This window comes from Vanellus vanellus, assembly GCF_965231255.1.
Source record: "Vanellus vanellus genome assembly, chromosome: 7".
Lineage (NCBI taxonomy): Eukaryota > Metazoa > Chordata > Aves > Charadriiformes > Charadriidae > Vanellus > Vanellus vanellus.
Window position 1 is genome coordinate 36,610,762 of NC_138912.1, and position 27,834 is coordinate 36,638,595.

Consider the following 27,834-nt stretch of genomic DNA (forward strand, 5'->3'; position numbering starts at 1 on the left):
GCCTGTCCTGTAACGAGCTCTGCGCAGCCTTCCACCTTTCCAGCCACTTACAGTTCCTTTTGATGAACGGAGCAGATACCCCACAGGTCGTCCTATGCTCAGCGTGAGGGTGAGTTACAATCACAATCTGTTGAGGAATGGGATTTTTTAGAAAGACAAAGATACAGGATTAATAATAGTGTGCTCCAAAAAACTGCTAAAAGCAGGCCAGGTATGTAGGTTGATGCTAAGGGAAATAAAACCACATAGAGCATACACTGTTCACCATTTTGTTCAAGGCAGAAGTTTTACTTAGTAAAAGCAATCTGAATAATTATGTACTACTTCAGTGACATCTTCCCATGCAAATATGGCAGCACAGAGAAGAGGAAAAGATTGCAGTTAGGTAATAAAAAAATTATTGCATTATATGGAATTTTGTATTTAAAAAATGGCCTGTTTTGAAATTAATTTTGTTTAGTTGCATACTTTTTGAAAAACTACAAAGCAGTAGAGATCAGCATCATCTCTGTCCCAGCTCAAACCCTGCTGCCTTCACGCCTGCCCCACATAAAACCCCAGTGGCAAACAGTCAGAATACTGCCGGGAGGCACATGAGCAGCACCTGATGTGTTATGTCATCATCAGGATCACTCCCCAACATATGCAAACACCTTCTAAGCAACTGGAGCAAGTCATAATAAAATACCCAAAAGACTCTGAATTACAAATTTAAATAAAGTGACATTATTCCCATAGTTAAGTGGCAGATCAATTAAATTTATTTTTTTTCCAAAAGCTATTTACAGATTTACAAGTATTTGTTTTGTATTTTACAAAAAGTTACACCAGGTAATTTTAAAAACATTTTTCTTTACAAAAGCTACACAAGCAACTACACCGAGGTGTTAAAAAGAACAGCTGTATTAGCTTTTAGAATATTAACTAAACACCTATACTCAAAAAACAATGCTAAGCTAAACGAAGTGCAAGAACAATTAAAAGACCTGTTTCAAAGCCTCCCTTTCTCCTGTTAGTAAGAATATTCCAAGCCCCTGGTGGGGTGGAAGGAACTACTGGGCCAGTAGTTCTGCTGGCCAGAGCGTAGAGATTCCAGGGCTGGACCCCCTGGCATGAGCAGCTAAAGGGCAGAGGGTAGATCGGTTCCAGCGCAGTGAGGTGGAAGCCAGGGCAATTTATCAACAGGTGTATTTGTATTTGCCTACGGGAAGAATACGGATTTACATTCCAACAGAAGTTACCACAGAGTATCAGTGCGAAGAGTGGGCAGACCTAGACGTCCTCAGAAGTGCTCTGGAAAAAACAATGAAGTTTAGGAACAAACTCTGGAAGTTTGAGAATGATGATAAAATAAGGAAGAACCTCCCTGTCCAACACAGAAAGGACGCGGTCCCCAGTATTTAATCCTCATCTGCTTCCAGAGCTATACAGTGACTACACGTATGAGCTCGAAAGCATGACTTACATGAAAATAATGCAAACATACTTGTTCGAGGTTACAGACGTTAGGCAAAAGTTTTGTGATGGACATCTCTTAATTGAAACACAGATATGCCAAATCAAGTTAATTTAAAAAAAAAAAAAAATCATTCAGCAAAACGCACCTTCCTTCCTGCAGTGCCCAGAGGCACTGTTTGTTACCCATCTGACATCTCCCCTTACACCCGTGACTACAAAGAACAGAGCTGTCAGTGCAATATTCTTGGATGTACCAAATCTTTTGATAACTGAGGGGGAGTAAACAAATACAGTATTTGGCAACAACTTCCTGGACCATTGCATTCATTGCGTTTACTTTTTTAAAATATAATTTTAAACCAGCTATAGCACAGTTTTGCCTCACAGCAGCATATCACAGGCACATTCTGCAGCAGAATTGGGTTGGACTTGTTGCAGACTAGGCTGTAAAAGCAGGGAAGTGTATCATCTTTCCAGATCATCATAATGACTAAGATAATCATCAAATATATCTTAACACTGAGTCTCCTCTATAAACTGCCCCGCTTCCTCCAGAAGGACTTCCGAACCATTTGTGAGACTAATATTGTCACCTGTACTTTTAACACGTGCATTTTCTGTCTTTGGGTCCCATTTCCTCTGTTTGTTTCAAGAGGAAGCAGACAAATAACTCCTCCACGATGCCTTGAAAACGCAACTCCAGACTGCTTACCTAAAATTCTGGAAATAGTGCTGTACATTATTTAGTTGTTTGGGGATTTTTTGTTGTTGGTTTTTGTTTTTTTTAAACAGGATTAGCTAAATACCAAAAGGTAATAAATATCTTGTAAAATAATCTTATGGCACATTAGAAGAGCACCTCTGTATAAGTATTGCGTGGCAGGAATCACAGACCCGAACAGGCTTTGGTGAAGAAGGCAGAGGCAGTTCATTGTCAGAACAGGCATTACAGAAGATCTCACCACAGTTTCTACAATGATGCTAAATAAATGGGAAAAAAGGAGAAAAAAAAACAAAAACATTTACAATGGAAATATACTTGCTAACTGGATACCAATAAACAATATACACAGAGCAGTCTAAAATGTGATTCCTCCCACCCCTTTGGCCTGAACATGGAATCAGTTTTCAAAAGATAATTCCTCTAAATCCTAATTTATGATGCAACCCTAGACAGATCATGGTAGACAGATAGATAGATAGACAGACAGTTAGATAAATAGATAGTCAGTCTGTCTAGGACCATATATATATGTTTTGCAGTTTTCAATCCCTGGATTAAGAACACACTCTGCTATATAAAAATGTAATATATGCAATGATATTCAAGTGGATGATTCTGTCAGGCGGCTAATTGCAATTTAACACCAAAAGATAAAATAAAAATTCCTGCATGCATTCATAAAGCATGGAAATTAACATCACATTTTACTTTAAAATGACAATAAAGTCATAATTTCTTTGTCTATTGTATAAAAAAATGCCATAAAAAGACTTCCGTGTGTCAAATTTTAACAGTGCCAGAGCCGACAAGCACTGGAGATGATGATTCCACAAAGTAGGCTGAATAATTTTAGGTATGTTTCTTTGTGGCACTTCACCAAAAGGCAGTGTTTCTTTTGAAATTAGGGCCCAGCCGCATTGCACATATCAAAGTACTAGAAAGACACCTCAAAAATAACTGTGCATTCATCTGAGCATTACCTTTTCACGCCACACCTCTTAAGATAATTATTGTTTTTCCCATAATTCATGTAAACATGTTGGAACAAATGTCCTTAAAGTTTTACCTTCCTTTTGGAAAGAGAAAATTCCTTTTCACATAACTTGCAATGTGTAGCCTCTTTGTCCTTCAACCAAACCTGGCCCTGCAGGAAAAATTACCATAACTATATGCATTTGACGAAGTTAAACTTTGGGCTCCAGGGGACAAATCAATCGCAATACATTTACTGCCTGAATTGCTTAATGCCCTGAGACCAGCGTGGTGTCACAAAGACACTCTAAAGCAGCACAAGTCTGCTCCAAAACACTGCAAAACCTTATGAGACAAGGCAGAGCAGAAATAGGTGCAAAGAGAACGTGCTTGAGGTAGTCAAGCTGGTCAATGGCTGAGCTGGGAAAAGCAGGAAGGCATCCACGTCTCAGAGCAGAAGACTATTTCCCTGCTCATCGCACAGGAACAGTCCCCATGATGCAGGGAAGCAAAAGGAAAAAAAAAAAAAAACCAGGACAGTGTCAAGAACTGTTAATTTCCTTCTGTCTAAACAAATTAATAAAACCAGGAATCTGCTCAACAAAACCATTTCGCACACTTTTACTTAGCCTGAAATTATACACAAGGGTGACATACCACGTGATCGAACATGTGCAGACACAACCTCTGCTCTCAAGTGCTCCCTGCATAACTCTTAAGAAAGTTCCAAACCTCTTGACATTACAGGTCATATTTTATCAGCTTTGGTGCTACAAGTTACTTAATTCCTAGGAAGATCAAATATTGATTGATCACTGAGAAGTAGCACATAATTTAGGATCACTTGGCTACATATTCTGTCCCAGGCACACTTTGTAAAATACAGAAGGGTGTAGTGATGCAAGGAAGGTATCAAAATGAATCGCTGGACGTCAAACAAGAAAAATCAAAAGCAACTGGGGATCTTTTTCCCCTGAGCCTACAGGGAGTCTGCGGTTCTCTTGCACTGGAGTAAGTCATACCATTGTATGTCTCTTCTGAACAGCTGCTGTTGGACAGAAGTCTTCTCTCTCATGCTTACAAAATATTTCAAAGGGAACAGTCAAAAAAAAAGTTTCACTTTCCTCCAAATACTACTAACCTGCAATGCTTTGTTCGCTTCTTTTATATCTTCTATTTTCAGCTTTGATCTAAAAAAATAAGATAATGTTATTTCAAAGTTCTATATTGTCGGTTAAGGTCTAACAACTTTAAAAGTTGTAGATGAACTTTAAGTTACATCTTTTATATTACAGCAGCATCCAGGAGATGCGATCAGTATCAGGCCCTGCTGTACTAAGGACTATACAAAGACAAGCCCTATACAAAGAGCTCAGAATCCTTCCAATGGCTCTAAATTTGCTTGGGGTTCTGTGGATAAGAGAAATTTGTACCAGCGTAGCTCTGTGCAAATACCGAAAGGTAGCACAGAGCGTTGGTACAAAACCAGAATTTAAATTTCTGGACTTGAACACGACCACACGATGTCATTATGGAGAAACCAGCCTCCCCACAGCCATCCAGTGCCAACCCGCTCAGAATGGACTGAGTCACAGTGTATATACAAAGTTATTCTACAGGGCATGGAAGTCCACAGTAGTCAGGCAAAACTACTTAGAAGACAGAGATCATTAAATTAAACTTTAACAACATATAAGAATAATGAGAGCTGTGCTCAGAGCTTATCTGCTTACTATAGTCCGAAGGGGTTTTGATAAGGCAACACCTTACATCGTCTACAGACTTAGCAACAATGGTCTGGGACTGTCCTACAGAGAATCTACCCTCTTCAAAGGAAGGAATCCATGAGCACACATCCTCACAAAAAGATAAGCACACTCCTTCTGGAGCCAGAGCTGTTATCTTCTACTCGGATTCTTCTTTGGGAATGCCACAACATGCAAACTGTTTTAATTGCAAAACAACTCCTCCTAATTCCCCCAGGCCCTTTTAAACTAGGATTTTCTGTTTAGACCACTGTAACCACCCAGGAGTTCACAGCTGGCCCGCCAGCCAAAATAAAAACAAACAGACTTGACCTAACTAGACATATTTCTTTTTGATAACTGGCTAGGTAAGATTATCATATGCAGTCTAATTCACATGACCACCACCCTATTATTTTTCTTAATTCAAGTTTATACACAAAAAGAATCATTATTGTGAATAACAAAATTACTCGCTCAGCTTGGACGCCAGTTCTTGGAGAGCAGCTTCTTGGTCTTGACATATCCTTTTCAGTTGCTTGTTCTTTTCCTGAAGTTTAAGGAACTCCTTAAAACCATAACAAAGAAAAAAATAAAAAAAAAAAATTATTCTCAAAATTGTATGTGCCTACAGCCTAGAAAACTGCTACTACGCAAAGCTGATCTTACTGACAAACCCAAGTGAATATTTTTCTCTATTAAGATTCCCAAATCCAACTCAAACAGCAACAACTCAGGATTAAAGACTCTTAGACCGCAAGAGATGAAGCATTTTTGCATCTGCACTCCTCTCCAGGAAGAAAATAAAAACGATTTGATTGCAGAGATCAACACCACTGTATAGCCGTGTACACCAAGCCAGAGAGAAGCTGAAGCGCTTTCTGGCCCAGGATGAGAAGACAGAGTCTTCAATACAACTGAGAAAGAAAAACGCAGATTTCCATTTTTCCATATTCAAAGCACCAAGTTCCGATCTGAGGACTCAATGGGGTGTAAAAAAACATGTTTTTTTCTTAATCTATTTGTGAGAATGCATAAATCTGATCTTTCTTATCTACTTGCAGAAATTCTTAACAATGCCACACCTAAATCCACAATTAATTTTGCAATCAATTTCTAAATTACTAGTCAAGTTTTACTCCAAAATTTACTTTTTTGAGGTTAATTATTTCTTGGGTCTCTATTCTCAGATGAGATACAGTTTCCTTTTCCTTTTGAAGATCATCCTCTAAGGTTTGCCGCCACTCTTTTTCTATCTTCAAATCTGTTTCCAGCTGAAGTCTAGAATATGCAAAACAAACAAATAAACAGTCACTGTGCACAACAGTATATTTTTTAAAAATAAAAATGAGTTTATTTCTGGGTGCAATATCATAATAAACAAATGATCAACTTGCACATTTTCTAAAACAGAAATAACATATCAGTATCATAATATTTTAGGCATCGGTGTAATAAATAAAACAAAACATTGCCACTTAGAAAATGGTTTTAAAAAGAAATGTATTTAAAGGACCAAGAATATGGCATCATTTTGAAGAGCTGACCTTTGTAATAAACGAGCAAGAGAAGATTAACCACAAAATTCTAAAGTATTTTTAAAACATGCATAAGGGAAAGCCCCCTTAACCTTACATAGCTTGTTTCTAAAATAAAACCAACCAACCAACCATACTGCCAATGGTGATGCAGACAAGATTGCATATATCTCCGGTGCTCATAAAAGTTATTTAATATTACACCCTTAGATGTGAATCTTCTATTTTTGACTGAGGCTTATGGCATTTTGAACAGAATTGAAAATAAAGGAGGAGGGACCTTAAATTACTGTTTTTATTGAGCTTCCTACACAACTGAGGTTCAACATAAAGAAGGATCTAAATTCTGTCAGTTTAACTGGAGTCCAGTTAAAGGAATTAGGGCTACTCTCATGGAAGATCCACACTAGCTGCAATTTCACTATCAGTTTCATGAAAGAGTCGGTGTTTAGAATGTTATGGAGAAACCAAAGGATGGACGCACGCTGCTCAACCTTTGAGATCTAAATTGTGCCATGGCAATAAAAGAGGAAAAAATCTGAGAGCAGTCATGCAAGGTTTTTTTGATGGAAAACCTGTACCCACATTAATTTTCCTGTTTTAAAACCAAAACCATTTTTAAAGGAAAGACTTACAGTTTGGGACACTACCTCAGCATCTGGCTGGAAAAGATCAGAAGTGAACATGACCTTGAGGTTTCAGAATTGCAGAATTCTAAGGCTGGGGTCTGAACTGTTCTTTTGCCAAAATCTGCAAAGATGACTGTGGTAGTAAAGTGAACATTTGTCATGACAGTTAAACAAGCTTATTAACATTCAGAGTTGTAAGAGAGGGTGGGCTCATAATCGGATTGGAAATCACTAATTTTTTAAGCCCCAATCCTTGTTTTGCTGCAGATTTGCACTGCCTTAAATAATTTACTTATCTTTCCAAACAGGGAAAACACCTGCCCTTACAGGGAGCTTTTTTACGTTACGTATTTATTTACACCAGTACTGGAGCATTTAACAAGAGAAAGGGTAGAGGGCTGGCTTTTATACTACTTTTTAATACTTATGATTCCAGTGGATTTTTATTTTTTATTTCCTGCACAGTGGTAAGTTAAACCACTTCTCCCTTATCCATAAGCATGATCAATTACACTATTCTTATGCAATGTCTGTTTAGGTTTAAACTACTACATACTTGTGGCTTTTGTTAAAAAGTGTGTATTACTACTACTACTGCACCATGTATTTTCCCCCACTCAGGACAATTTCCTCGTGAATTAAGCTGGCACTCTTAGACAAAAAACAATGCTGTTCTTCCCCCTCCTTTCAAGCTGCACGCCATTTCAGAGGTACCCAAAGGCAGCTTGAATTTCTTGGAATGACGTGGTTTCTTCCACCTTGCCAGTACCTAACATGAAGATCTTTAGTATTTACATTCTGTTCAAAACCATTTATCAACAACCAGCCTGTACAAAGACACAGGCCATACTGCAACGTAGAATATTCGCTGCTGTGTATTTTTCCAAACAGGAAGGATATACTTACAGCTGTTTCTCCTTCTGGGAGAATTCTTTCTGCAGGCTTTCAGATTTATTCACATATTCCTGTTTAAGTTTCTCATCCTCGGCCTCAGCCTCCATTTGAGCCTTCTCTGCTTGCTGCAATCTGGTGTAATTCAAATCAACTTTGGGTAAAACTGAAGCTAGAACTAGGGTGTAGAGGGTGAAGAAGACAAATAAAAGAAAAATGGGGAAATAGAAACATTTCTAAATAAAAACAAAGTTTGGGGGAAACTCACAAACTCAAACGAGAAATCCATACAATGCCTAGAGAACTAGCTCCTGGTTTTTGATACAGTAAGAGAGCAATCACTGTAAGTAATCACTGTTTTATTTTATGCTCGTGAATAACAGATGCCAAAGCATGATGATACATATTTTGGAATTGAAGCATACACTTCAATGCTTTTTTTTTTCCCTTTAGCATATGTTCATGTGTTATTTTTGGAAGCTGTTTTTTTTTTTTTTTTTTAAATAAATCCTGTAAAAGTATTTGGCTTTTACTAATTCCCCATTAAGACAAGGCAGAGCATGTGTTGTGCAAAAGCAGCTCAAAACAATTCAGGCACAAGGCTGAATACAGAGCACTGCAATGAGACAGCAAAAAAGCTTAACTAGCCTAATACAACAAGACACACCCTGACAGGTCTCACTACATTTATAGAACTACCTCAACTACATCATATTATGAAATTAATTTAAATAATCTGTATTAAAAATAATGCATTCTTACACTGGTTAAAATAGCTCCATACTATAGGCAAAATAAATTAAAGCCATTAATCAAGAAGCGAGGGATTGTTTGGTTTTGGTTTTTTTTTAATTTAATCTTTCCTTTCTGCATTCCAGGGGTTTGTTTCTGCTTCAGCTAGCACTCCCCTGCGAATCCATTAGGTCACTGTGGGTCCTTTCTGCTTGGTCACCTCTTCAGTCCAAGAAAAGATGGACGTAATGTAACAAAAGTAAAGGTACTAAAATGGAACTTGTGCTGTATCATGGCTACACCTGTAAGGCAGGAGAGTAAAAGAGCCTGTAAAATACCACTGAGTGTCCCCCACCTGCTGCCTTGTGTTTAACAATACTGTTCCAAGGGCCTCTCAGGTAAATGATGGGAGAAATCTGTGATACCCTTTGTGCTTGATTTGTCACCTCCCAGCAGCTAGCTGAATGCAGAGTAACTCACAACTCCCAATGTCAGCTAAAAAGAAATGAAGTCGGCAATATGTCTACATTTGTGCTTCTACTGATGAAGTTCCACCAGCAGGAGTTCCCAAAAGCTGCCAGGAAACAAGTGAAAAAAGACTGAAATTAAACTACCTTATAAAGAGCATACTATCTCATTCAACTATACCAGTCGTTTTAAGAACGTTCCCAGTCACATTTGCAATGGTAGTGCACAGAGGGCCAAAACGCACATGGGAAGGAGAATGCTGGGAAAAAGCAGGGTCAAATCACTGGGCAAAAGAAGCCGAATGAAGCTACACAAGACAGTAACATCAAAAGGAAGTTAAAACCCTCCCTGAATCACAAATTAAACTGCAGTGTAGTTTCCACAACCAAGCTAAGCCAGGGAGCTACCCAAGAAACCCGCTAGCCAACCCAGGCTACAGCTCCACGCTCTAGGCTAGCACCAAAGCTAACTGCACCGCTGCAATTCAGACAAATGCTGAACCGGACCGAGTTCGCAGCAGGATTTGCGATTCAGATGATACTGAGGCAGATACTTGTTTGCATAGATGACCGTGAGATGGTTAACGCTCCCATTTCTGCTACGGCCTACTTGTTTTATTAATTGTTTCTGGTTTGGGTTTTCTTTGAGGATGGGAGATACTTCTTTTTCTTTTTTAGTAGCTAAGCCGTGTTAAAGGCTCTTTCTGATTCCAAACCAAGGAATAAGGTAATACATAATCCTGCAGTAGAATCCCTTTCCGTACCATTGCGTCCTGCCTCCCCTTTTGCAAACACATCCCCTTCTGCTGAAAGACCCTAAGATTCTTCTCCCAACCAACCTCCCCTCCACGCTTCAGAGCAAAAAGCAGGGCAGTCAGCAGCTAAAACTCCTTTTATTTCTGCAGCGCAGGCAAGTGGCAACACAAAGCAGAAATATGAGTTGTAAAGGCTACCTAATGACGGGTGGAGGGAGGGGAAAGGGGTTGGGCAAAACCACGGGTTGCGAGACAGTGTAGACAAAGCCACAGACAGGCAAGATCCTGAGCTGACAAACAAGTTAGACAAGTTCAGGATCGGGGCCCTGAACGTAAAATCCTATTTATTACTACAGCTTCCACTGCAGCTATCATGGTGCAGCTGTTCCAGGCAGGAGTCGCAGCTACAAAATTTGCTAGAGCGCGCTGCCCTCCCTGTCTGGAGCCCCATCCACGTCCAGGCTCGTGAAAATGTTTTATCCAGCGTCACATCAGCAAAATAGAATTGTGCTTTAGCTGTTTTATCCCCGAACCCTGCAATTCTTTCACTGTACAAACGGAACACGTATGTTGACACCACCCTCTTTTTTTAAAGATATTGTTCTTATATGGCATTCAAGCCCCTTTTCCACAAACTCCCGTCACGCTGATTTAGAAAACAGTGCTAGTTACAACTAAAAAAACCCAACAAAGAGCATGCTTTTGGGATAAATTCAGCATAAAAGTGAAAGAAATAAGCAAGGGAGAACGGAAATACTAGTCAGAAGGGCTACTTTTAAAATCTATTAGTACCATAAAAAATAGGAAAAATCACTAGATTAGAAATAAATGCCATCAAAACTTACAGTCAAAGTAAAGATAGCTAACCTTTTAAAATAAACTTTGACAATTAAGAAGTGATTAAATAGCATTAGAAAACTAGCTTACATTTGCTTAATAATAGTGCAATAATTTACTTTTTTCTTTTTTTTTTTTTTTTCTTTTTAAGAGGGGTAAAGTGAGATCGGAGATGATATTCTTTCAGAAAACAAAACAGAACCCAGCTACGATCAGTTACAGTGCAGGATTTCTAATACCACTTTATATTTAAAATTGTAATTTTAAAATTCTTAAGGTGTATTTTATTAATTAATTCTTTAAACACAACAGATCTGGAGGAGCTCTCAGAATGATATATCTTTGACAAGTTTATACTGGTGCTGAGCTTCATTGCTGGCACATTTGACGAATGACATTGCAATAGTCCTAGTTTGAGTTAACAGATCTTTGTCACTTCATGAATGCAGTGGACAAAAATCAAAGACAGATGAAGGCAGCAAAATAGTAAAAACATAAATTGGGATAAAGGATAAAAAGAAAAAGAAAAAAGAGGAAAAAAGGATGTCAATAAAAGAATATTCATGTCACTATTTTTTTTAATACATAACCATGTTTTTCATAATCAGATTTAAATGAAAAAAAAAAAGACATGTCAAACACCAACATGACAGGGCTTATGGATATGTTATATTTTACAATTAAAAAGATCAATGTTGCATATAGGCCACTAAATGAAAACATATGAATCACATTTTAATATTATGTAATACATGCAAGTCTAACCATAATGTAAATTCATGTACTAGAATTTTAGTCTTTCACTTTTCAACCTTTCAGTGTAAAAAATCATTATGTCAATTGAAAATAATGGTACTTCCAAAGCAACGGACAATTTTAAGAGCTTCAGCAAATACAGCAGTGATCCATGAAGGCATTAAATGTTTATATTAAGCACACGCTTAAGTATAAGCAAGATTAATGCTTTGGTTTCTATTGCATTTCATTCAGGTGGGGAGGAAAAAAAAAAGAGGCAATAATGAATCAGAATTTTGAAACAGCAAAAGAACAATTTTTGGTATCAGCACAAAACCCTAGGACCAGAAGAAAGATGGTGGAGGAAGAAAAATGAAAGATTAAGTTTGCATTTAAAATAAGTGTAAATCAAACAGTAAAGCGCTAGTTAAAGTTTCAGAAAGGTTCTTTTTAAGTTTTCTAGTTGAAAGTTACATTTCAGTGTCAACTGTGAAGGAATGCAGTAAAATGTAAGGGCATGGAGAAATGAACGAAGAAAAACAAAGATGGGCCTGTACCTTTGTTCTAGTTGTTTCATAGTTGCATTAATTTGATTGGTCTTATCCTCTAATCGACCAATTATGTCATTCTTTTCTTTCATAGCATCTTCAGAAACCTGTGTTACAAAAAAGAATAAACTGAAGTAGGTATACATTACACTGTTACTTCATAGGTTTTTTTCTTCAACACCTGAAGGGAAAAATGTTAAAATGGCTTCAGTTTTTATTCTTTTTAAACATTTCCATCTCAAAAGTGTAGTTGACAGTACTTAAAATTTTATGCCCAGCAAATTTGTAGTTTTGCACTTTGCGAGTGTAGATGCTATTTTGTAAGTATACATTTTTCACTTTGTTTTCCTTAGTTAATCATTTTGCAAGTCAACTTAAATTCACTGATCACCTTTTTAAGTAGCCCCTCAGAACCTTACCACTAAGGAACTAAGATGCTTAGTCCTGGAAATCCCTAAGGTTCTCCAACTCTCACCAAACTACCACGTGCGCCTAAGAATCTTACTAAGAATTTTACTAATATATTTCACAATTTTGATTGCTTGCAGAGCAGTTACAACCGCAGCTTGAAGATCTAAATAAAAGGTAGAGCATTATCCTTGCTCTACAGATCAACACAATCAACTGGTTCCCAAAAGCAGAGACTGGGCATGACTAAATTGTTTTACTGTGCCCAGGAAGTGGGTCGGAATGTCACTAAGTGAAATCAGTGTTACCCACAGTCCCCAGAAATATAGTTTTAAAAGAAAAACAAACCCCCACAGAACCTAACATACTGAAGAACATTCTCTTCTTATTTTTCTTTCCAGCTCTATTTTTATTTTTCTTCCGGTGGTCCAGTTTCCTCACAGTTGCAGGTGGAAAAGCAGCATCCTTGGTCCATCATCTCAATTACCCCTCTGTAGCATCCTAATATCATTCCCTCATTCTGCTACAGATTTGACTAGTTTCTTGTGCTGCTTTTGATAATTTATTCCACAAATAATTTATTCCACAAATCAAATTCATGTTCTGCATAAATAATTCACTGCTAAACTTCCCTGGTGTGTGGTCATTTGTTAACTGCATGTTTGGTCCCTCGACATCCATTTTCTCCCAAAGCAGCACTGCATCGTTACAGATTTTCTTAATTTGTTAACAAATTTTAAAAAACCACCCTGTAATTAGCTTTTTCCATTTAATACAACCATGTTTTCCAAATGCCTTTCCTCACTTTGAAAGTTCAGATCTCCTCTTTAACTCCTCACTACATGCCTACATTCTCTGGAGTTTCTTATACAACACAGGGCAAAAAGTGTCATTATCACTAGATATACTATTACTCGCTCTACTCCACACAGTTCTTCGGCCACAATCTTATTCTCACGCTCTTTTCTTCTATAAACCCATTAACATTAAGAGACTGCCTTAAGAATTGCTTTGTGTGAAATCATGCTTGCCTCAGTAATGCTCCAAAACGACAAGCCGACCTAGGAAGCAGAAAGAAACCAAAAAATCAAGGAAAAGGCATATTTAACTAAACAAAATGGTAATGCATCTCTCTCACTCCAAAGTAATTTCATCAGTTTATCAGCAGATTGTTCCTTTACCTGCAGCTTTTGGTACATTTCCATGTTAATTGCTTTAACTTCATCAAGCTGCTGTCGAAGGCCTATGAGGGTATCCTGCTTCTCATGGATGTCCTTCTCCAGCAACTTCATGGCAAGTTCTATCTCATGTTTCATACTAACTTGAACCACCAACTCATTCTCCATATCCTATAAAACACAAACACAATATAATACAGACTCTTTAAATAATTATGCAACATTTTATCTGTTTGAAAAAGACAAAAGCTAACAGAGCTGCAGCTCTACCTATTTGGGAGTTGGACTAGATGATCTCTAGAGGTCCCTTCCAACTCTGATAATTCTGTGATTCTGTGATTTCACCACTTCAGAAATTCTGCCCCTCTTTAACTTTGCAAATTATCCACTACATAAACATTACACTCTCATGTACTTAGTGACTGATGCTTTTTTAAAAACAAAACAAAACAAAACAACAAAACACAACACAACTTTGGGAGAAGACAACTCGCATTATGAGAAATTATCCTGCCAGCGTAGCACAGAGTTGCCTAAATATTAATTGCACAAACAGTACTAAAGGATTCCTATTTTCACCAGTAAGATTTAGCATACACACAGAGCATACAGTATTGATAATGACTTACCCAAAAAATTCTCCGAAAAAATGTATTTTCTTTACTATGCTTTAGCAACATTGTTACAGAAATATTGATGTAATGATTGTTCTGTTAAAAACCCCTTTTTATTACAGCCAGTCAGAGAAAAGGCAATTAAAGTTGATTAAAGGCAGCATCTAACTCCACAGAAGCAAAACTAGAAATATTTATATACTGATTCTTCTCAAGCATAATGTTTTCTAGAAGTGCTGTGTGATTCTAGAAAAGAATACCTACTTGTCGAAGTTGTGATTCTTCTCGAAGCTGTCTACGTGCTTCATTGTACATTTCATCTAAACCCTGCCTGGATTGCTTGTATGTCTGAAGTTCTGCTTCAACATCCACTTTAGTCGCCTACAAAGATATAGACAATCTATCTTTCATCATCACAAGTTTAGCAGTCAATAGCATAAATTTAACACTCGTGGAGGGGAAAAAAAAAAGCTTTAAAACACGTTCTCCAAGCACAGCACAAACAGGGAAAGAGCTGTTTCTGCTGTGTGGCCATCAGTTTTATAATGAGAATTGAGTAAACGTGGCAAAATAAACATCTGTACTGCAGTACAGTCCTCCTTCAGTAAGTCACTCTAACACACAACTGTTTCAGTACTGAGCAACCTAAACACCTGCTTAACTTGTGCTTTTACTTATTCTACTGTAAAACACATACAGGAAATTACATAAGGAGCCACAAATCGCAGCTTAAAGGAAGGTCAGCAATTGTATACACAATTACACCAAATGACATTTCATATAATGAAGCAGGTCAGAATAGACAGTTTGCCAACAAAAACACGCATTACTTTGACAAGATTTTCAGATAATATTGCCTTAAATGTTCTTAGATATAGCTTACAGTTTAAAGAAAAAAGGAAGAAGGGAAGAAAAATAGAAATAATACAAGGAAAAACACTACAAAATTTGCATACGGTTATAAAAAAAACTAGTGTTCCATAATTTCAATACATTTATGCCATTATAAAGCTTTCCAGACCTAATAGGCCCCTTCCCTAATAAAAGTTGGTTTAGATTTGGCCCAGCTACTGCTTACTTAAAGTTGCAATGTAAGAACAATCAAATAGCAATGAACCACACAAGGTTACTATCTTAAGTATAGTAAAACTAACATACCTCTAGATGATGCTGTGTTTTCATTAATATAAGGGTATTTTCACTCCTTAATTGATGGTTTTCTTCCTGAAGCTTAATAATATTGTTTTTGGCTATCGCTAACTGAAAAAAAAAAAAGGAAGAAAAAAGGAAAAGCAGTGTGATGACTTTTGTTGAGTTGAAATAAAGAAAAAATGCTTTGATGAATGCAAGACCATGACATTCTCTGCCCTATTCTCGCAGTGTACAGAGGTTGAATTCTTTTTAAAGGAAACATAAAGCTTCCAGTTTTAGTAATGAGCCACTTCCATTGAAGAACAGTACGCGTACTCAAGATACTTCATTATTTCATGTCTGGTAAAGAATGCGCTTTCTTTTCATTGCTTCATTATGACTTAAAGACCCTCAATTCCCTTTCTTCCTCCTAAATTTTTTCTTTCTGCTTGTATTCAAATATATCCAGTTTTGTTCTCTTTTGCATATCTTAATGTATCACATGGAGCAATTTACATAAGAAAACCTCTCCCAGATGAAAAGAAAACATATTTACAAAAAAGAAAACATTATAGCTGGGCCCCAGAGTATATACCTTAATGTCAGAATTATAAGCCAGATGATCAAAATATGTGGAGAGCTGGGCTTGTAAGGGAACCAGAATACTCTGAGAATTAATGCTTATAAAAAAATGTTTTCCCTCGATCTGGATACATGAATACCCAGAGTGAGCTAGCTATCCCTTCAACAGCTGAGTTTAGACATTTCAAGTTTCCACTTTGTTAACTATTTCTCAAGCAGCTCGGATTAAAAAAAAAAGTGCTTTCTCTTACAAAGCTAAATATATTGGAATCTAGTCAAGCATGAAAGATAACCAAAAATATAGGACATAAATACAAAACCAGAGCTAGATAAGTCTAAAAACTGCTTATAAGCATATGGTAAATAAGCCTTTGGCTAAAGCTGAGAACAAAAACAAAAACTGCTTGCTGAACTACTTTCTGTCTCTTCGTAGCAACTGGTGTCATCCATTATGGACTACTCATCTGTACAAAATCAGACTGACAGCTGGCATTAAGAAAGGCTTCTCTTCTGGTTTTGACCATAGTGGGAATCGCGATGCTCTACAGAATCAATTTACTGATGCTGCATGCTACCTAGGCAAGCTGACTTCAAATCCCTGCAGCTACTGTGCCTTTTCTTCAAGCCAAAATAAAGGTATCTGAACATATTATACAGACCTTGCTCAGATTAAAATAATTTAAGTATATTTATAAAACTAGCATTTGAGAGTAAATAATATCTATTATACATTACAAAAAAAAATACCTCTTCGATCAGTTTAGTGTTCGATTTCTCTAGTGAATCAACTCTTGCATGTAGACTGCTAACTGTGCTACTGAAAGACAGAAAGAAAAAAAATTATTCAAAATTACATCAAAACTCATTCAACCAAGCTCAAAAGCTTCAATGTGAGGCACAACGATCAATGTTTAAGTGCTAAAAGGTCTGCTCCCGTTATTTGAGGTTTTCCTAAGCATAAGAAAATTACCCTCCTTTGTCAAATGTTTATATACTTCTTTCCAACTCCCAGTGTCATCCCTGTCATTTAAACTCCTGGCTGGGTGTAACTTTACATTCCTCCCTTTCCCTTATCCTCCCAACTACAGTGTATCCAAATGTTTAACTAGTTCCCTGAAAAGAGAGTTCGCAATCTTCTTGGGCTTTTTGTCTCCCCCCGTATAATGAAAACCATTCTCCACGTTCTCTTCCCCCAAAATCCATTTCTTTTATAAAATTATTTACTTCTCTGCATTTTTTGAGATGTAACCTCAGGTTACCTCTTTCTTGATGCTTCTTGAGTTCATTTGCAAGTCTCATCAGAATTTTATTCTATTACTCTGTGTTTTTTTATTTTTATCAGACTACATCCAGGCCTTCTCTACTACCTGACTCCCCATTTCTGCTGTAAGCACATTTTTTTTGGCTGCACTTTACACACGGGAAAATGCTCTATTCTGTAACACCGTTTAATTTTCCATGTATTTCTATGAGAGATTAATGCATTCTAGGACGTATGGAAACAGCTGACCTGAAATAGGAGAGTTGTTGAACCACTGGTTTGCAAGTAATTCCATGCATTAAACCAGTGTACAAGAACATACTCGATACATAGAGGCTCATCTGAATAACAATAGCTATCATCACACAAACACCACTGTTCTTAATTGTGATAGTTCTTTTCTCCTCCTTAACTTGCTTTCACTTTGCTCGTATTTGACGCACTCAGTTATTGCGTCCTGTTGAAGGTTTCTGCTCAATGACTGACACAGTTTCAAATCAGAGTATCTTTACCCCAACAGTAGCCATATAGTAACCAACGATCTAAACTACTAGCATTAAAAATGAAAAAATAGGACTACATTTCAGAAAAGGATCAAGAAAATCAGCTATACTACAGATTGTACAAAGGCAGTTCTTCGTGGGTTTGTTGTTTCTTTCTTTCTTTTTTAGCTACTTGCACTGTTTAATTTGGTACAATACTCCTCAGTGAATTACAATCACTGTTGCTCTATTTGTACAGCAACAAACAGAATGGTGGACTAGGCTTGCTCCATCCAGAGAAGTAGGGGGGAAAGGCTGCTTTCCCGAAAACTGTTTTTACAGGAACCACAACCTATACTGTCCAGGAAGCAATGAGCCTATTCAGCTTTGGTCCTAGGCATTAAAGCTACAATCTAAAATATTATGGAAGGCAAAGAAACAAAAACATGCGGATTCACCCAGAACACTCACTAATGCTTTTTGAAAACTGTTAAATAGAATACAGTTAAAAATCCAGATCCATCTTTTCATTCCTGTGAAGTTATGAAACCTACAGATCTTGAAGAGTTTTGACCTACTGTTTTTAATTTCTTTGAAGAATAAAGGTTCTGACTGTGAAAACCAAAAGCATGAAAACTGAGACTTCCTGACTCTCTCCAGAAGAGTATAACCTTTCAAACTTCAATACATCCTCAGCTTTAACATGAAGAACTTGCATCCCTTTCTCTCAAGTTCCCTCTCGCAAAGCTGTGGTACAAAAGGAATTCGAGTTGTTTTACCTGTAAGCTTGGACTGACTTGCATACTTCAAAGTAATACTTACTTCAGTTGTCTGTTCAGCTCTTCAACATAATTCTTTTGGTCCAAAATCGCAGCAATCTGTACATTTCTAAAGCAAGCACATAATAAAATTAGCTTTAACAAAATGAGGCAGTGAATTATGTACTTGTCCTGGTCTGAGGTAAAACAGAACCAATGAAAATATACATATCTATCATATGCAGATGTCCATCTTAATTGTACTTTTTAAAAAGAAAGGAAGCAATTTCATCCCACAATCATGAAGTCAATAACTTACAACAGTGAGAGAAAAAAACACCAAAGCTTTAACTGCAAACAAATTTTCCACATGAAACTTACGAACATATAGTCTCAAAGGAAAAAGGATCTTTATTTACTCTGCCATAACTCTGGTTCTTTGAAATACTGACTAAATCCCAAGCTGCGGGCTTAAAGGTTAGCAGGTTCTTTTTCACTGCCGCCTTGCACTCCTCCAATACTGTCCATCAAGTAAAGGAAGTAGGTGATGTTGCTGAGCCTTGCTTCAGAGTGCAAATATTCGTCCAGCTAACCAGCAATACAGAACAACGCAGCATACAATTTTTCTCAACACTGCGAGATTTGAAAACTTCATCTTTAGGGAATCTGACTTATTTCTACAAAGAACAGGGCGCCAGTCAAGGAATCATTGGTTACCATGCAAAATCTGAGGTATTTGGTGAGGACATACCTTTCCTTACCCCCAATGTCATCATCACTCTTTAAATACATAGAGAAATCGATCACACCAACCTAGGGGAAAGCAAATGTACAGAGTTTCATATCATACAAGTAACTGCTGTTGATATTCACGGTGTTGTATCTACATCATTACTAAAACCTCAGTTACTTCAGCTTTTTTAAAATCAGTCGAGTTTAAGCCAGAAGCTCAAAAAACTGAACTGTAACATTTTAAACAAGATTTCTTTTTTCTTTAAAGTGTAGTCTCGCATATCTGTTAAGAATTATGTTACTTTTGAACAAAATTAACAACGTGCCAGGTACCAAATCCCAAAGAAAAGGTGACTTCTTACCTCTGACTGAGCTTAGCCCAGACCTTACAGGAAGACTTTCCTTTGGGGAATTATCAGATACTACTCAGCCCTGCCACTGATTGAGCAGACTTATGATAATTTGCCTGTAGTGTTTCACACGATTTCCTATCACAACACAGCTCCCAAACTGATGTTTCCTCCGTGTTTAGCTTTTTAATATTCCTTGCCAAGTAATGCTACCTCTCCACACTTGCTGATTCCCAGGTGTGCCAAGTCAACTGCATTCATTTTTTTAAACCTTCTAAATCTGAATCTAATTGGTTTCTTTTCTATTCAATTGTAATTTAACGATATATACTACAAATGACAGTACCATGAGTTCTGTTCCCAACCCTATTCATGAACCTCTAAAAAAAGTATTTAACCACATTTGCTTTACCAAAACCCTTCCTTTTTGGTCTCTAGCAGCCTCTTCACGAAACTATTTCGATTTCTCTGATCTACTGCTTCCTTCTTGAGCTCCTTTGGCTTTTGAATACAAGTAACTTGCTAAGTCTAATATTTCCTTGCTTTGTACAATGCTTTCCCGTCAGTTTCCTATGATGGTTGTCTACTTGTTCTTTCTGTATCTTTTCTACAAAGTCTCTCCTCCAAAAGCTTTTTAAAAAACATATTTTGCTTACTAAAGCAAAACACTATCTCTATGAAAAAAGTAAAACGTTACCTCTATAAAAATTACCTTGTTTTAGTTCTCCCTGTGTGCGTACACACATTTAACCACTGAATAGCATTCTCTTCTAACGTACCAAAACTATGCTCCCGGAAGTGACCAGAAGTTTCTCTTTCTGCTCAATACAATCAGCTTCTCTGAGAAGGTGCCTTATTTACACTACTCTTCACAAGCAGAATTACTCTAAAATCTCATCTGGACAGCCACTTCTACCTTCTCAAATCAAGTTTTATGTCCCCCTCATAGAGCAAAGCCACCAAGTGACCTAGGTTACAAATGTGTAGCTACCAACAGATTTTGTGATTTATATATAATACACACATAAAATTCTCGATACTAAGAAGTGCAAGTTGTTAAGTTTTCTGTAATTACAGTCCTTTCAATATTATGCCTTCTGGTATGTAATATCAGTGCCTAAAACATTAAATAGTAACTAGAATCAACAATCGAAGACAAGTTAGCCCTATGATTCATTCTTTGCCATAGAAATTGCTTTTTCATCAAATATATGCTGAAATACAGTAAATAATCACTTAAACTATTATGATTTTTTTCCACAAAGAAGCTGGACAAAACCAATTAGGATTGAACACAGCCTATGTTTATTTATAAATACTTGTTCATCTGCCTTTAAAAAGAATCTGTCTAGATTTTCTCAGGAAAGATCAGAGTTCAAAGTCAAAGGACGTTGCAAAGAAGGAAGAATTCTAAGTCTTGTTTTGCAAACTGAAAGCAGTCACCCTCTTATAAGGTCTTTTATTACACTATGTGAAGCAAGTTTTTGTTTTGGGTCCTTGAAACATTCCTATTATGTTCAAGAACAGCAATAAAAGAACTGAATGGGATAAAGAGTTCGTGGAAATACACTTTTCCCGCAAAGGAAAAGGACGAGTTATGCAATTAAGATGGAAAGAACTCTGCACTGCTAACACTGCATCCATTTGATGATGAAGCATAAAACCTTACCCTTGCGCTCTGACAATTATCACCATCTAAAGGTCTGACCCACCTGATACTGAGGGCAACACAACAGCCCCCACTGACCCAGGAGCTGAAACACGCACTAAACAGACTTTAGTAAGATTTCTAATAAGTCACAACTCCATAGTAATAAAATTCACAGTACATAAAAATCTTATGGATTGCATGTACATTACTTTACCCGTACTGACTTACTTGTGAATCTAGGTCTTCTCCCTTCACACACAGGTTAGCATCTATCACATTTAACCCAACTAACAGCCCAACAATAACTGCTCCTTCTTCCTCCATCATTAGTGCATGATACTCATAAAATTCACTGTTGAAGAAGAAAATTGCATCTTATTGGTATATGCAGTAGATTTACATGCAATAAATTCTTAATAAGTCACATCTAAATCTGAATATTGCATCTTATTGGTATATGCAGTATATTTACATGCAATAAATTCTTAATAAGTCACATCTAAATCTGAATACTGCATCTTATTGGTATATGCAGTATATTTACATGCAATAAATTCTTAATAAGTCACATCTAAATCTGAATACTGCATCTTATTGGTATATGCAGTATATTTACATGCAATAAATTCTTAATAAGTCACATCTAAATCTGAATACTGCATCTTATTGGTATATGCAGTATATTTACATGCAATAAATTAGTAATAAGTGACATCTAAATCTGAATTGTTTCTCTTATTTCTGCGTTACTCCAACATCCTTCAAGATCAACTGGGTCTGCCCATACTTTCACCTCATAAAAATTTAAAAATTGAAAGTGCATGCCTTGTCTCAGAGGTTATTACAAAGATACGAGCCTTAGCTCCAGAAATCTAAGCCACAAGCTGCTGGAGTGGAGGGCTGGGAAATCTGGGGGGCAAGACTTATGTTGCCTTTATTAAAAAAAAAAAACAAACAAACCAACAACCTCTTCCCTAGCTATTAGCCACTTTTGAATAGAATACTGCAACAGAAGGATGTTTGGCCATGTTGAGTCAGACAATTCTTATGTTGTTCAGAAACACTGACTGGAGAATGCAAAAGAAGAATGGTAAAAAATCCACCTTGTGTGAAAAAAGGTCTGGACTTTAATGAACACATGCTTGAAATTAAAGAAGCCAAGCAAGAGATTAAATGGGTAAGAGAAGAAAACAGAAAGGGCTGAAATGCTAAGAAGATTTTTAAAAGAAAAACACTTCACAAAACAAAAGAATACCAACATTTACTTCCTCCTCCTTGCATTTTTTAAATAAATTTTTAGACTCTATGAAGCAATGAGGCGGTTGTGTTACATCCCTTTACCCTGAAGACTGGAAAAAATCAGCCCACAGGCCTTCCTACACTAAGGAGACATTAAAAAGTAGCAAATAGAAAATAATATTTTTTTTTCAGGAGATTAAACCTCTAAAAGTAAATTGTAAACAAAATCTACCTAATTGTTTACCTGAGAAGATCTCTCTGAATGATTAAACAGCGAAGATAGTCGGCCATTTTCTTCTGCATTAACGCTAACCGTAACCAGGCACGGGCACGGCCCAGTGGTGTTCTGAAAAAAAGGACACAAAGACCAACAGTCCCAAATGGGGTTGGACTAGATGACCTTTAAAGGTCTCTTCCAACCCAAACTATTCTATGATTATATGAAATCAACAATATATCACTTAATTCACCGTCTTAAGCATCTTATCAGCCTACTGGTACAGCAATTGGAATTTCGGAAATGGTACTTTAAACTATTAGTTGAGCAATGCAGTCTGGGAAGCTATAACGTCTAGGCTTTGACTCCAAGCTTTGGGATAATATCAGAAAAATTTTCATCAACTCAGCTGGGCTTGGGAGCAGACTCTGGAAAGAACAGGAATAGAGAAAGCACAAGAGCCTGACAGCAAAATTATCTGTTTTGCTCAGAGTGAAAACATGCCATTTTCTACACACTGTTGTATTTCAATGTGCTTTGTCCTCGCACGGAACAGGGCTGGCAGCACGGAAAAAAAATTTAAGAGTGATGCTGTTTCCCTCTGTGTACCTTCTTCTTAACCTGACAGTGCCTGAAAAGATAATCCTGAAAGTCCTGTTTCTAGCTGAAGTAAAACGTCTGCAACAATTCAGACTCCCTTCTGCAATTTGCTTATAAAGTCTTCAAAGGAATTGTGAGAAAAGTAACCGAATGTCTGTTACAACTCATCACACAAACTTGCCTTCCCAATCCTATTCTCTGGGTCTACACAACATGTACCGAATTCTAGCCTTAACTCATACTTGTTTACAAATTCATTGGAATCTTAGAAAGACAATTCAAAAAAGATGAAAAAGCATGTGACTGGCAAACATTAGTATCCAACAAATTAAACCTGGACCCTTAGATCCTCCTTTTCTAGTGCTTGCACACTTAGAAGTGGTAAGCACATAAACGCAAAAAAAAAAACACCAAACAAAAACCTGCATGCTGTATCAGGAGAGGAAGAGTGTAACACACCTGGCGAAGGGTATTATTTCATCTGGCCTGATACAAGAGTAAATAATAATTTATATACCTATGTGCTTTTAGATAAGGTCTAAAGGTATAAATTATAACCCTTATGCTGCCATACACCAATCACAACGTAAGCAAACCCTCTTGGAATTTAACGTACGGCCAATTACAAAGCTAAATACAAAAGCAGAGTGCAGAGGAACGGGAGGAAATTGTAGTTCACAGCATAAATTTACATTTGAGACGGATACTACACACAAGAATCTGAAAAGCCGCCTAATACTTTCCTCTTCAGTATGTTACCTTTTGGGTTTTTGCAGCTTTTGCTGACTAGACTCACATGGTTGCTGCAGTTCTAGACTGCAGGCTGTTTGATACACAGCCTGCTCCTTTTTGCACCATTTTTGTCCACCATTCAGAAAACTTTTCTCCCAGGAACATCAGAAAAGAACACAAAAATATTACTTTTTGAGCTGTTTTGTGCAGGACATGAGAAGCTAGCAAGATTCACCTGTGCTTTCCCCCAATATCACGTGCTAGTTGTTCAAAGGTTTGATTAATGCCAAAGGAAATCATGAGACATCTGTAGATTCTCAATCGGGTTCTTCTTTTCTTGCTATATTTTACCGATAGTACTTACTTAAGGCCAGGCAAATCTCTGACACTTGCTGCTATTTCCTCAGCTTCTGGATATAACTTCTCCACAAGTTCCAGAGGGCCCCAGATGGTTTTATTGTAACTTAGAAAAGATTTTCTTACTAGGAAAAGAAAAATTAAGTAACTGAATTAATTTAAATTACTGGAGTAGCTTCCTTCAAAATAGCTGGCATGACGAAAGGGTAACTGCTGAGCCTAGACCTCCAGATAACAGATAACTGCAGCACTGCTCAGTTCACCACTATCCAAAGTCATCTTTGGAATTAACTTTGCTGCAAACATAAAACTGCTGTGCTAGAACAAAATAATATAAAAAGGATGACTAGCTAAAATTAGAAGCAGTTGTGGTAATCCCTGGGCCACTTAAAACAAATGGTATACAAAAGAAAAAGTTGGTAAATGTGGAAATATATCTTGTGAAGTATTAATAACAACACTATTAATTATAAAAGGTGACAATTTACATATTTTCTGCACTTCTTAAGGCAACATAACCACTGTGATCTTATCTCATTCAAGAAAGAAAGGAAGAAAAGTGGCATATTTGGGATAAGATATATGCAGCTAGAGGGTTTACCACACCTTTAAGGCCGTGCTTCAGGCAGTGCTCCATGACAACAAAGAACTGCTGCAAAGGTGGGTAGTCAGAATCCAGAGTTCGGCCAAAGCTCAAAGCAGATTCAATGAGTCCTTTGATACTCAATTTAGCCATGTTCAGTAAATTCGCTCTTTCTACAGCTGTAGGGTCCTTTACAGCTAAGAGAATAAAGAAAAAAGGAAAAGTTATGGTTCTAGTTTTAGAACAGATGCAAAATAATAAATTCGTTCATGGCCACCTCGTTCAAAGAAAAATTTATCTTAATCCAGATAAACTCAAAGGAATAATTTACTAAGTGCTATAAACCACCATGTTATAGAAAAGCAGCCACTCCAACAAACAAAACACCCTTGCAGATCTTACACTGGTTTAATAGGTCAATGAAAAAATGAGGCCAGAAATGTCAGTTCTCAGGTACTGTATTGTGCCAGTACATCTCGGAAGCAGTCAGTAACTGCAAATTAACACAGCAATGCTGCGCTCAGAAGCTCAGCAATGAGTGCCCTTAGCACAACATCAAAGCAGCACTCCTATTAATAACGTAAGTATCTGTTTGGTGTATTATAGTCTACCTACAGAAACAGACATCATACTTCTTATATATAATCCCTTTCTGCCAGAGTCTTAATTTCACAGTGATACAAACACGTTTTCCTTCTTAGGCTGTACATAGTCTCAGACGGTAAACCTGGAGCACTTTCAGGAAAATATTACATACTACATCCTGAAACCTCACATAGCTAAAAAATATTTTCTACACAGGAAAGTTTAAGAACTACAGGTTTTCCCTTAACTTAAAAATGTTTTTGGTAAGTGTAACAAAACATACACTACAAAAAACACATTTAGGGATTAAATCTGGTCAGTAAAAACCCCATAGCTTTTAAAAATCATCTTAGTCTGACAGAATGGACAATTCCTCTTCTTAGAGCTCCTGCTACTGAAACCGGAGCGCTCAGGAGATTCTTAGTTTATTTTCATTTGTAATGAAGCAGTTCAAACATTCAGGCCACCCTCTGTTTTGCCAAACTGAAACAGAGACAAAACAACCCTCTGTTCATTCACCATGATCAAAATAACTTGGAAAGAAGCAAAAAAAGTTGATGATTTACTGTTTTCTGCAATTAAATCTAACAAATGAAGTAAAAAAAAAATTACGAACACAGATCATCTCTTTTAAGACCACGAGACACACACGTCAAAATATCTACACAGATGTGCGAGAAAAAATGAGCCCCTTCCTCTGCAAATTTGAGTATGAGTATACAGCCTCATCTCTTTGCACATCAGAAATCATAGAGAGCTGTATACATTAAAACAAAAAAAAAAACCCACATTATTCTAACAGATGGACACGTTCTCGGTTCCTCAAACAGCAATGAAATTACTTGTCTCACTTCTTGCATACCACAGCTTTAGGTATTTAGATATTAGAAACTTAGAAAATTACTTCCTAATTTCGCCTGTGAAATATCAAAATTACCCTATTACCGTGCAATATAACCCATTTCAGTTTTCCAGGAAAAAAAAAAAAAAAAAAAAAGACCAAAATGATGTACCTGAGATAACCTTAAAAACTACTTTTATAGTCTCTCAATTTACCCGTACTTAACAGAAAACACTAGCAGACAATCAGCAACAGTGCTCTGGCAAAAATTTACCCAGTTCGCAGTCACAGCTCACCAGTTTGCCACTGGGGACTGAACCAACCCTTCCGAGAGCAGCACCAGCCTCGAAGAGCTGGAGGCTTGCAACAACAGGAGCCTTTTTGTTTGTAAAGCTCATGTCAGGCTTCCTGCTTTTTTATTTACCAACGTTATTGTAGAAATTGTAGAAATTTACCAATGTTATGGTAGAAAAAAAGCCTTGTCCAATTCAGACCTCAGGTGGATAGCTCTCCCTCGCTAGGTATTCAAGTCTATTTCCCCAAAGGCATCTTACAAATTCCTTTTTCAGGTGACCTCATTTTCACTTTTGGAGCTGATCCTTCCACATACAGAATTCCACCTCTACTGTCCTTTCCATTGTCAGCCCTCTTGCCTGGTCTTTCCGATGCAGAAAAGCATATCAGGTCTGTTTTATAGTGTGATCTACCTGCATATAGCTATTTTTCTTCACCTGCTTCTTAAAAAGACCCTCAAGATTGAGAAATTCACATGGTGCTTTCTCTAGTAACTGCAGCTCAGGGACTGTACGGGGTAGATTGTACACATGTGGGCGAAATGAGCTATGAAGGGCTCTTCTCGCAGCCCTTGAAGGCACTATTTGCAGGTGGCCTTGATGACACCAGCCTCGTCGGAGTCTGACTAGCAAGAGGCAATATTCCCCTCCCAGTCTGGATAAGCTGCCAAACCCCTACTGCAAAAACAAACAAACAAACAAACAAAAACACCAAAAACCACCAAAAACCACCAAGGGTGCAGCCGCCACGGCTACTGGCGGAACAAGGTGTCCCCATATCACCCGACAGCCAGCAGAAAACAAGCCTTTTCCTCCAGTACAGCCTGCTGGCCACCAACACCTCCCCCCCCCCCCAGCATCCCCAAGGCACGCTCCCCCGGCACGACACCCCCTTTCCAGCACCGCTGGCGGCACCTCCCAGCCGCGGGAAGGAAGGACGGAGGGAGGGAGGGAGGAAGGGAGGGAGGGAGAGCATTTCCGCACCGGCCCCGAGCCCCGCACCGGACCCCAGCCCCAGCGGACATTTTGCTGCCGGCGCGGCCGCCGCCGTTACCCGCGGCGGAGGGGCTCCGGGGCGGCCGCCGCCGCCACCACCGGTCCCCTTCTCTCCCCCTCCGACGTCCCCGGACCCCCCGCTCTCCCCACCAAGCCCCGGCTCCGCGGCCGCCGCCGCTCACCCATGGCTGGAGAGGAGGAGCAGCCGCCTCG

The 27,834-nt window shown here is 37.8% G+C and overlaps 1 protein-coding gene across 1 annotated transcript; it reads right to left on the minus strand.

The window, feature by feature from the left end:
- Positions 1-836: 836 nt before the first annotated feature.
- On the minus strand, positions 837-27,834 carry RUFY2 (RUN and FYVE domain containing 2). Its single transcript, XM_082486725.1, has 18 exons — positions 27,804-27,834; positions 24,930-25,103; positions 24,331-24,448; positions 22,662-22,763; positions 21,407-21,530; positions 19,197-19,258; positions 18,510-18,575; positions 16,692-16,761; positions 15,390-15,491; positions 14,496-14,612; positions 13,621-13,788; positions 12,041-12,138; positions 7,973-8,092; positions 6,051-6,180; positions 5,373-5,467; positions 4,296-4,344; positions 3,249-3,326; positions 837-2,439 (listed from the first exon to the last, which is right to left on the minus strand). Exons 1-18 carry the CDS (start codon positions 27,805-27,807, stop codon positions 2,296-2,298), a joined length of 1,821 nt encoding a protein of 606 aa, XP_082342851.1. The 5' UTR covers positions 27,808-27,834; the 3' UTR covers positions 837-2,295.